This window comes from Magnolia sinica, chromosome 13 (assembly GCF_029962835.1).
Source record: "Magnolia sinica isolate HGM2019 chromosome 13, MsV1, whole genome shotgun sequence".
In the NCBI taxonomy this organism is placed as follows: Eukaryota; Viridiplantae; Streptophyta; class Magnoliopsida; order Magnoliales; family Magnoliaceae; genus Magnolia; species Magnolia sinica.
The window spans coordinates 42,347,891-42,360,169 of record NC_080585.1 but is presented as its reverse complement, the minus strand read 5'-3'; the positions used below and the strand labels follow the sequence as shown (position 1 = coordinate 42,360,169).

Genomic DNA, 12,279 nt, shown 5'->3' with positions numbered 1-12,279 from the left:
TTGATGGCCATTGGGAGGACTTGTCCATGGACTTCGTGTTAGGTCTTTCATAGACTCACTAGGTATAAATTCAATCTTTGTGGTGGTTGAAAGGTACTCCATGATGGTCCACTTTATCCCGTATAAGAATACTCTTGATGCCACCCACGTAGTAAATCTATTCTTAAGAGAGATCGTGCTATTACATGGTGTCCTAAGACGATTACCTCCAATTGCGATACCAAGTTCCTTAATCACTTTTGGAAGACTTTATGGCGACGATTTGACACCACATTACAGTTTGGCAATGCCTACCACCCTTAAATAGATGGGCAAATAGAAGTAGTGAATCGTATGCTTAGAAACCCCATACGTTGTATCTCTGGTGATAAGCCTAAATAGTAGGATATTGCTCTAGCTCAGATAAAGTTCACCTTTAACGACATGTAGAATTGGTCCAATGAAAAGTTCCCATTTGAGATTGCGTATGGTTGAGTTCCCAAGCACACGCTACACTTGGTCTCTTTGCCTAAGTTACCAAGAAAGAGTATTGTAGAAAAAAATATGACAGACCGGATCACAATTATACATGCCGATGCTAAAAAATATTACAGGCGTCATACGCCGTATACAAAGAAGAGTCAAATAAACATTGACACTATAATTTTTTCAATACATGTGATAATGTTTTGGTTTATATGCGCAAGTGTAACACCCCGAACTTTTTAATACCTGAGTATTGAAAGTTCTCGAGTGTTACCATGAAATTTAACGTAATATGTATATGTATAGGATACAGATTTAACTATCCTAACCTTTTACATTTATTCCCTTACATGAATCTAATTGTTGGGAATGATCTCCATTCATAGATCCAGCAATCTGATCGTTGATTTTGAGACAAGACTATCCATCAAGTGATTTGACGTACGTACCTTTCTTTAAAGGAATTGGCGAATAACTCTTTATCCATAATGATTTAAATATAAGTCCCTTTGTAAAAAAGTACTTAAAAACGTGCCTATAACCATGTGGAGCCATTAGATTTTCCAAAACTCGCAAATCAGCAATAATTACGAAAATGCTATTAACATAGAATACTAAATTCTAGACCACGTGGTTCCCACTATCCGTTTAATATAAAATTTTATACCATGCTTAGGAATCTTAAATTAACCGTACATGTCAAATTTCAGCCCTTAGATCATAGTAGAAATGACCCAATGGATAGATCAACCATTAACCATCGATTTTGGGGCTACTTGATCGTTAGATATGCGTTAACTTTAAACTCAACTCCTTAACTAAGATAGGAAAATGAATGGATGATGTCAATTTTTCAGAAACATCATGGTAGACCCTACCCTGCATTGTGCAAGTACACAGTGGGTGGTCACCAGCCGCGCCCCGAACCAGTGGTCGGGTCAAACCTTGTTTGACCTGATGAATCCCGCAAAAGTGGGGTTTCTCTCATGCTCCGACGGACGATCATCCATTGGGACGAGTCATGGCCCACCACGATCATCCAACAGGATGATCTGAACCGTTCATCATGTTGAGGGACTCGATACAAGTAGAACCACTTCGTCCATACAAACCCATGCAAGCACATGTGCCCACAGTAACGTTCGCAAGGATTCCCGTCCGTAAGAGCTCAAACGGACAATGTCAGTTTATGGGACTTGTGGCCCACCTTAATCATTCGATCGGCTTATTCAAACCGTCCGTTGTAGACTTAGCTCAAAATCGATCAGGACCATGAAGTCCCCACACATTCCTATATACGTGTGCGTACACGAGCGGAGGGAGGACAAGCCGTGTGCGGCTGAACTCTTCAGGAAAAATAAAGGATCTCCACATCCACTAAGAAGCCTCTCTTAAAATCTCAGCTCTTGGGCCAAGATTTCATGATAAAATTAATAGAAGGATTGAATTTTCTGAATATCCATGATAATGGACCCCACCTAGTGACGTAGACCGGCCCGATTTCGCAACAGACGCAACTAGCGGCAGAAATTTCGGAGCCACCCGGGCGTCCTCGTACATCTGACGACCCATCTGTGGATCATAGCTTCAATCCAGGCCGTCCAACCCTGCAAGGTGGAATCCGACCACTCTCAAGAAGTGGGATTGAGCGGATCTGATTGAGGGGCGTTGCGATCTCGGTCATTGTGTGGGATTATCCGTCCGATCTTCGTTGCGCAAGAAGTGCAACGTAAGATCTTTACGCATCGACAGTCTTGCTACGTAAATAAGGTTACACTCAGGCAGCCTATAAAATAGGCCTTATCGTTCCACAAGTTAGAAAAACAAAAAGGAAAAGAAAGAGAGAAAGAAAGTAACGTGAGGAAGAGAGCAATGGCCAGCCTTGCTGGACGTGGCAGCACGGAAGAAAGAAAGGAAAAGAAAGAAGAGAAAGGAAAGAAAGAAAGAAAGAGAAAGGAAAGAGAGAAGGATTCTGGCGTAGGAATCCTCCAACCTTCAGCAACAATTCAGGCCGAGCAGAAAACTTGGATCGGCTTAAATCTGAATAAAGATTGGTTATAAACTACATCTTTAGAAGACGATCAGACAACCATTGTGAGGGTTTTATCCTTTAAGCTTACATTAATTTAAGTTGTTATATTTATCCTGCCCTTTACATGCCTTCCTGTTAGTTTATCTTGCTTTTTTTTTTACATGTTAATTTATCTTGCCTTTTACATGCCTTTATATTACTATGAATCTTCTCAACAATTATATGTTTTACCATCAATTATTTGTCTTTAGCTTATAGTATAACGTGATTACAAATGATCTTTCTGAATTTATGTGAGGCCATGGATACAAGCCTTGCCTTGCCTTATCAAATTTATTAAGTTGGCCCTGCCACTCTCCTTATTATTAAATCAGTCGTTGCCGCTCTTCTATTTGTTGAGTTAGTCATTGCTACTATTCTTTTATTGAGTTGATCATTGTCACTCTCATATTTGTTATGTTGGCCATTGTCACTGTTTGAGTTAACCATTATCACTCTTCTCTTAATTATATTAGCCTAGTGCTATTTATCTTTAAGGCTTGAGCATGTATCTTAATATTCCAGAACTCACATGATTCAGTTTATATTTTCTATAAATACAAGCGATGTGGTCAGATGTATCACAACTAGTGATTCAAATAATCTATCATGGACGTAATGCGCTCTGGGTAGAGACCCTCTTCGTTGTCACGTAATTCCATGGGTTTTGGGTAATAATGCACAAATCAATGTGTGTAATTCGCAAATGCAGTGTTACATTACTTCCGGGATTGGATGTCGCAAATAGTCGCTCCATGAATAAATCATGTCACGTAATTCATCCGACTCATGTATTGTGTGCTTTGAGGTGTTCACGTAAATTTACGGTAGTGTTGGTCATGTTGGCGAATATTCGTATAGTGAGAGTGCGGGTCGAGCCGAATATCATGAAACTGTTTTCCATATTGTGATGATCAATACGTATGATGAGCTGCACATGCTTTACTAGGCATGCATCTCATGTAGGTTGTTTGTTGTGTTAGTGAAGCATATACGAGACGTATAGACCGCTTACTTTTATTTTATGAATATCTTGAATTATTGTTAATCTTAAAGGATAACCATCATTATGAGCAGGGCATTGACACTCTCCTAACCATACAGATTATACAGGTGACGTACAGATTGAAGCCTTAGTGAACAATCTCCCTAGGAAAGATTGTGTTAAAAGAATAAGAAGACAATTTATGATTTAGTTTTATGCTTTCGCTGCGAACTCGATAAATGTAATAAGCTTCCGTCGAGAAGGCATTTGATTAATTCTTTTTACTCTGATGAAATATAATCAATACAGTTGATTTTATTCTTATGAATGTTACCTCTATAAATGTATCTCGATGTGATCCAAATGAAAAAAATAAAAAGGTGTAATCTTCAAAAGCATCTAATTTATACATAATTAACACCCGGTTTTCTCGGGCACGAGTATAAACTCTGGTTGTGAAAATTAGGGATAGTACAACAAGGAGCGATTTTCGACATGAAAGTATAACAAGCTGAGAAATAAGAAAATAGGCCCAGTCTCGATAATTTGGAAAATTAATAATAACGCCTATGTCGTCGTTCTTCTTGAGGGCTTAGAGATATTGCGAATGTTCAATGTGACAGATTTATATGGGTATTATGAGCTACTAATGGATAACTCGAGGATAAATTTTTTTCAAGTGGAGGGGATTGATGTAGAGCGGGCCACATACCTATTCCTGACTTAGATGGACTGAAAAAGCTCGAACAGAAGTCGACGTAATCCATCAGATCTGGGTCCAGTCTTACATGTGACATGATGTAATTGGGCCCAAGCGCGTCTAAATTAGGAAAATTCATTCCAGTTTGAGAAAAAAAATACCATACGAAGTGCAAACTGTAAATCAAACATAACTTTTGATATGAAATGAGTTACAGATTTATGGGACTGGGATGCACGATTAATGAATTTCGACTGAAATTTCGTTCAGTGGCCAACCAACACCATAAGAGTGCCATGTTGCTCCTTTTCACAAGAAAACGACTCATTTGTACTCAAATATCCCATTTTTTAGAAAACTTACTATTTTTAGTAAATTTTAAGTTGGGCGTAACTTTTTATTATTAGAGTTTTAGTATTTAGTGTCATTTTAAGATTTACTTCTTCTCATGCTAAGGAATTATTTTGCGATTTAGATTAAAATTTTTTATTTTTATCAAGTTTTATTATATTGGAAAAGTTACTATTTATTTTTATTAAGACTTTTAATTATGATTTCATTTTATTATTTAAAACTTTATAATCTCAGTTGAAAAAGAAATTTAACTATTTTATTATTATTATTATTATTATTATTATTAGTATTTAATTTATAAATCGTGTAAATTCAAGAGCTATTACATTTAAGGCGGTGATTTTTCCTTTTTTTTATCCCTTCACACCGTTTCCTCCTAATTGGGCATTCCTAACATCCAATTGGAGGACACCTGTTTGTCGAGTGGTTAAATAATCAAAGAAGCTTAATTATTGCTCCATGGTGCATCTAAACTGGACCCATAATTCAGACAATTTAATTTAACTAAATGGTATTCCACGTATGCACTTTTAAAGCAATATCTAAGCGCCTGCTTATCATCCGCACACCTCGGCCAGAGTATCAAAGATTTTCTTTTCAAAAGGCAGTGAGTGAGTGAAAGCTGCATATCATCTGCACATCCTGGCAAGAGTATCAAAGATTTTCGTTTCAGAAGGCAGAGAGTGAGTGAAAGACTGAGAGAGAGAGATGGCGGAGAGAGGGAGAGTGTGTGTGACGGGAGCGAGCGGCTTCATCGGTTCCTGGTTAGTTCGTCTTCTCCTCGATCGAGGATACGCCGTCAATGCCACCGTCCAACATCTTGGTACGCTCTCTTTGCAAGTTGCCTTTGCCCTTTCTTTTTAAATTTCCGTCGGTTGGTGGGGCCCACATGCACATATATTTTGATTATCCGAACGGTCAATCTTCTGGGTCTCGTACCCTATGTGAGCTGTGATCTATTAATCTCACTGGAAGAATGATCCTGGCCGTAGATCTGTGAAGTTCAATATGAGCCATTGAAACATCTACCCAGCTGTGGTCTGAATGATCATTTGAGCGAATATCTATATTGTGGTCGTATATCATACAAATTCAGGACGGTTTGGACCGTCGGATCATGCGGACTGTGGGCCAGATGCATGATGGTGGTACGAACTCCTTCAACACTCGCGCTCTGACTGTAATACACTCGCTTCGTGCCTTTGGTGCGGAAGCAGATTGCGTCCTGCCCGCCCCTGGATGGACTCCGTACATGCAGGGGCTCTGTGGGGGCCATCGTGATGTACGGGGCTTTATCCACGCCGTCCATCCATACTCTCTCTGTCTCTCTCTCTCTCTCTCTCGTCTTCCTTTTTCCTCTTTCCTTTTTATCTTGACACGAAATTACTCTGTTCTTTATGTGAAACTACGGAAATGCCATTCGATACCAGTAATCAACGGTAGCGGATTGCCTGTGACCCCGGGCTGTGTGGGGCCATAGAGATGTCTGTGAAAAATAAACTCCGTTCATCTGTCTTGAAAGACCACAATAGCGTGGGATTCTAAAAATCAGGCAGATCCAAAACTCATGTGGGCAATACCACACGAAACAGTGGGGATTGAACGCCTGACGGTGGCAGAAGTTTTGTACCAGCATGATATTTGTTCCTACAGTTTATCTGAGTGGTAATAATTCTGTGAACGGTTTGGATGGCATATAAGCATCATGGTCAGCTCCAGGAATATTTCAACGGTGCGCGTGGCTGTTCCCACTCTTTTGTTGGTGTGGCCCGCCTGAGCTTTGGATCGTCTTTATTTTTAGCATTCTGCCGTATTGTTATCTTTCAAAACAGATGGACGGAATGGATTCGTCACGGACATCTCTGTGTACCCCACGCAGCCCCGAGCAGACATATCGGGGTAACAGAAAATCCGCTTCCGTTCTCCACGAGATACGCGTACCGGGATTTCTTCTCGCCTCAGTCGGGACACAGGATCAAGTGTCCGTCGACTGCCAGCGCTCATTTGGCCCACATGTTGAATGTTCGAATGATCGGAACGGTCCACGTTGCGGAATCTATGTTATACAGGCCACCGTAAGAAACTAGAGCTGAACAGATGATTGTTACCATCACAATCAATGAAAAAGAAAATTTCAATGGCCTCTATTCATTTTGGAGAACTATAGGTGAGGATCATCGTTATAGTGTGATTAAAGGATAAGAGCTTATTCATGGTAATAAAGAGCACATGGACGGTTCAAATTATCGGATCATCTCAGCGTATGGGCCCCAGTGGGTGGTGAATGACAAATGTTTGATCCTGAGTCATGACCGAGTTTCACCTGGTTGGTGGACGACGTGGTTTTTGGACCCAGTTGGTTCACTGCATTAGTGGTCCATGGCCCAAAAAAGGGGCTGATTGAGCAAATGCTTATGATGAGAAAAAAACAAATGGACGGTTTGTAGAAAAAGAAAAGGAAACAGGTGGGCCCCACCTGCTGAATGTCCGCAAAAATCCCCGATAGCCACAGCAGTAGTGTTCATCAAGCAGTTTCCCTCGCATTTATTTTAATCAATTTTTTTTTTTTTTAAAAATCAGAGGATGAGAGAGAGACGAAGCATCTGCGAGCGTTGGAAGGAGCGGAATCGCGGCTTCAGCTTTTCGAGATGGACCTACTCGATTACAACTCCCTTCTCCCTCCTATCAAAGGAACCGTTGGCGTCTTCCACCTGGCATCCCCTTGCATCGTTGAGCATGTCGATGATCCCGAGGTCACTTCCCCTCTCTCCTAATGGATGGCTATCATCAGTCCATGTGCCTTTTCGAGTTGCACTTTGTGGTTTCGGTACCACTGTAAGCCTACCATGGTGCCGTGCAAATGTGGGGCCCACGTGATGTATGCATGGAAAACGGATTGGCTACTCCCTTGCCACCAGCCTGGTGGCTGGTGGTCGGTGCTCTGTGGGCCCCACCATGATGTATGTGTTTCATCCCTTCCGTTCATCCAATTTTACAGATCATTTTAGGGATTGACCCAAAAACGAGAGCGATATAAATCTCAGGTGGACCACACCACGGGAAAACAATAGTGATTGAATATCCACCATTAAAACCCTCCTAAGGCTCACTGTACTGTTTATTTGACATCCAATCAGTTAATTAGGTCATACATACCCAGATGAAGGGAAAAAACAAAGATCAGCTTGATCCTAAACTTTTATGGCCCCCAAAAAGTTTTTAATGGTCAACTTTCATTCAAAACACTGTTTCCTGTAATGTGGTCCACTTGAGATTGAGATATACCTCATTTTTGGTCTAATACCAAAAAATGATCTAGAAAAATAGATGGATAGATGGACGGCATGGACAAACACATATATCATGGTGGGGCCCACAGAGCACGCCCACGAACCATTGGCTGGTGGCAGGGGGAGTAGCCAATCTGTTTCCGTATGTATGACATCCAACCCGTCCATCAGATGCCTGAGCTTATGTTACCCTAATATATAAAAAGCAGTCCAATCCAACACTCAGTTGGGAAGCAGCACATAGAAAAGATGTGAATTAACGCTCACCCTTGATTTGCAACTTGGCTCACCTGAGTTGTAAAATAGCTTGGTTTTGGTCATGGCGATTCATCCAGGTCAGATGAAGGGTATGAATGACTTGGATTGCTTACACACGGTGGGCCTTTATTTAAATCAATTGTAGGCATCCACTTTGAACATTTTTCCTTGTGGTGTGGCCCACCTAAGTTATCAGTCTGGTTGATTTATGAATGCAAGGGATAGCTTGAGGTCATGCATCTGATAGACGTGTTGGATGCTCTGAATACATCATGTGGGCCCTACTTCTGTTAGCACTAGAGCTCGCCCCTTTCCGTTCTCCCTATGTTTTTAATACTTGGATTCATTCATTATACAGAGACAGCTTCTAGACCCAGCAATCAAAGGGACGTTGAATGTACTGGAAGTGGCCAAAGCGAGCGGTGTGGATCGAGTCGTGGTGACTTCATCGATCTCAGCCATCATCCCCAGCCCTGGATGGCCTGCGGATGTTGTCAAGGGGGAGGATTGCTGGACGGATGTTGACTACTGCAAGCAGAATGGGGTGAGTCTTTGGGAGAGGTGCTTGAGATGCTTCCACGTCATCGCCTAGGGGCCCATTTTAGGACTTGCAGGGGTGGCAATGGGCCAGATTTGATCTGGGCCTAGCCTGACTTGGTCCAAGCTTATCTAGGCCTAGCACATCAGGCCCAAGCCTGGACTGAAAATTTTGGGTTGGCATAGGCTTGAAATTGATAAAATCCCTGTTTCCCACTTGAATGTTCCTAATTTATCCATTCATCAAGTGGGCTACAAAGAAGTAGACACCTAGAGCAATGAAATCATTGTTCAAGATGCATGAGTTGCCTAATCAAGAATTAGTATGACATATTAGTAAGATATAAGACGTAAATTTGAAGTCGGGCCAGGCTAGGTCAAGCTAAAATGACATGAATCCGAGCCCGATCCCAAAATTGATTGGGCCATGCATGCTAGGCCCAGGTTTGGTGCATGGGCCATCCTAATGAAAGCGAATTGTGTATTGAGTACCGTGGCCATATATGTCTTATCCACGCCGTCCATCCATTTTTCCATACCATTTGAGGGCATAAGTCCAAATTTGAAGCATATCCAAAGTTCAAGTGGACCACACCATAAGAAATTGTGGAGATAGTGATGTCCACTGTTGAAACCTTCCTGTGGCCCATTGTGATGTTTATTTGTCATCTAACCCATTCATAAGATCACACAAACATGGACGAAGTGAAAACACAAATATTAGCTTGATCCAAAACATATGTGGCACTCAAGAAGTTTTAAATGGTAGGCGTTCAATTCACACTGTTTCCTATGGTGTAGTCAACTTGAATTTTGGATATGCTTCAATTTTGGGCCCATGCCCTAAATGAGCCGTCAAAACGGATGGATATCGTGGATAAGACATACATCATTGTAGGCCCCACAAATTTACTCAATATGCTTGAGGTACTTGGTATGAAATCCGCTTCCCAACCAATATGTTCAAAGCCCGATCAAGCTTGGGTTAGGTGGGTCGCTTGGCCCATTGTCATGACGTGTGCATTGGGCTTTTGCATATGTGTGTTGGGTAGCTATTTTTGTGGAAGTTTTCTACCCAATGAAGATCCGTTCATCTAATAATAAATAGGAATGTAGTCATCATCATCATCTAAGCCTTATCCCAACTTAGTGGGGTCGGCTATACGAATCTTGTTCCGCCATTCCACTCCATCAAGGGCTATGGCTGGAGAGCTGTGGTAGGGACGTAGGGTAACTTGCACTAGGTATCCACTGGGGTTTCTTTTGCAAACCAAGAGTCACATGGGTGGAACTTTCATGAGATCCACCCGGTCTAGCACACATGCTGCCTCATTTTAACTATTGAACCTAAAAATCATGATCATTGAAAACTTGGGTAGGCCATGCCACAGGAAATAGTTGGGATGGAACACCCACCATTAGTTTTGTGTAGGAGCCACCGGGTTGTTTATATGCCATCCAATCCATTCATTTGACGTGCCTCATTAGGATGAAAGTACTATACAAAAATTATATTATTCTAAAACTAAAGTGGGCCATACGATATAAATTTTTAGGGTTTAGATATAAATTTTTTGGACTGACCACTTGAGTGTGGCATCATCTTGATTTTTGGGATTGGGATTTGATAAGGGACGGTGTCTGTGATGGACGGTGTGGATTTCACGCATGCTAAGTCATTTCTCACAAGTTATTGGATATAACCCGGTAGTTACCTAGCATGAGGTACCCAATTGTTTTCCATAGCTTCAGTTAGATCATAGTTCATCAAGTCTTTTGCTTTAAATAGCAAAATATTCAATTTAGTAATAAATAAAGGGGAGTTATTTGTAGCTCTAGCAGCACTTGATGTGCAAGCACTGATAAATTGTACACATGACATATATTAACTAAACTTAACCAGAATAAATTGTGGAAATCACTGTCACTAAGTCCCAAATCTGTCTGGTTGAACAGTCTTAATCTTTGATTTTGTGAACCCTTGTTTGTTGAAATGGGACCCTTGGGAAACTTTTCACTCTTATCCATCCAATAAATGTCCACTAATTTTATAGTTAGATGATCGAATAAACATAATTTTTGGTTCATGATACATCTAAACTTTGGACAGTTTAATTTGAGTTACTTAATGCTAAGTCTGCAATTTCGAAGTAATTTCTAAGTGTGTGTATAATATCCACCACTCCCTACTAGGGTATCAAAGTTTTTCTTTGAAATAAATAATAGTTATCTGAAAAAGTGTATTGGGACTGGTCGGCCATGCAGGGCCATTGGGCTCGTGAATGCTAGCCCAAACCTGCCCATATGGCGATTGGGGTCCAAATGGAGGCCCAAGCCTGAGCCTCTGATCTAGCTCATCCAAGCACTAGCCAAAACCTGGCCCTAAGAAGGTTGGTTCCAGGTCAGGCTTGGGCATGCCGTACCCATGAGCTAAGGATCCGAGCTAAAGCTCGACTCACAGTCTGCGAGCTGAGGATCTGGGCTCATTACAGGTTGGGTTGGGCCCACTAGCCAAATCTTGGCCCAAGTGAATTTGTGATCTGCATTAAATAATTCAGACTGGGTTTGGCCAGGCCATGGAAGACTCAAGCCCAGGCCCACCACAATTTTTATCGGGTGTGAACCCCGCATGACCTCAACCTAGGTTTGGCCCAAACCCGGCCCAAAGATGGCCTGGCCTGGCTAGCTCATGACAGTTGGAGTAACCAGCCAAATCATGTTAGTACTGGCCTTGTTCTTGTGCCACTTTTTTGGTTCATTTGTTTTGAGTTTTGGTAGCCCAACTAGGGTATGCAAAAACAGTTACATAATGGCCACTACGTAACGGTAATAGTGGTCACTGTTATGCATTACGGGGTCGTAATGGCTATAGTGGCTGTAATAGAAAGAAAAAAAAACCCCGTATGAGGGGCTGATACATTTTTTTATATTTTAAAAGAGGCAATAATAACTGTTAGTCGTTATGGCTGATATTGTAATGGTAACGATGGTGGCTGCTACGGTCACTGCTACCGTTACGGAATACCATGAGCCCAATGCACCCATACGTATGTAGGAACAAATGCCAACTTAGCATGCGTGTAGAACATTTGGGCAGTTTATCAGGTGAGATGAACTGTTGTATAAAAAATCTGGGCTCCTCCAGGATCAGGCAGCCACACATGCATGGATGATTGGAAAAAGAAAAAGAACGTGCAAGTTCTGGTTGTTTGTTAATTTCTTACATGTGTGGCTACTTGACTGTTCAATAGTCTGAGCTCTTGTCTGTAGGGTGGATCCTGCCTTATGTGCAGCTTGTATGTCCTCCACATGTGGTTGTGTGGAGGTGGGTGTGGAACTAGCAAACCCTACTTCTTTGTTAGTGGACCCCTGCTTGTTTTTTTAGAGGGTGATTAATGAGTCGTTTGGATGCATGGACAACTCATATAAGATGAGGATATTCTTGTCCAAGGAGCCATAATTGCATTTGGATGTAGCATTTGCTTACAACAAGCTTGTTTATTTGTCAAGGGTGTCCCAAGAAATTGAATATTATTTGGTCCAAGGTGGTGGTTGGAATGCAGCTGTCCAACAAAAAGGAAAAAGTTCTCTAGTCAACATCCCTAACTGCAACCACATG

The 12,279-nt window shown here is 41.5% G+C and overlaps 1 protein-coding gene across 2 annotated transcripts in view; it reads left to right on the top strand.

Annotated features, from left to right (window-relative positions):
• LOC131223666 (phenylacetaldehyde reductase-like) overlaps positions 1-12,279 on the top strand; it is an 86,477-nt gene that overhangs the window by 32,413 nt on the left and 41,785 nt on the right. The window contains exons 2-4 of one of the 2 annotated variants that reach the window (XM_058219120.1): positions 5,273-5,398; positions 7,156-7,328; positions 8,482-8,667. In XM_058219120.1, coding sequence (XP_058075103.1) covers positions 5,284-5,398; positions 7,156-7,328; positions 8,482-8,667 — 474 coding nt within the window. In that variant the 5' untranslated portion in view covers positions 5,273-5,283. Of the gene's footprint in view, positions 1-5,213; positions 5,399-7,155; positions 7,329-8,481; positions 8,668-12,279 lie in introns of those variants that run through there. The other variant, XM_058219121.1, reaches the window with a different exon arrangement.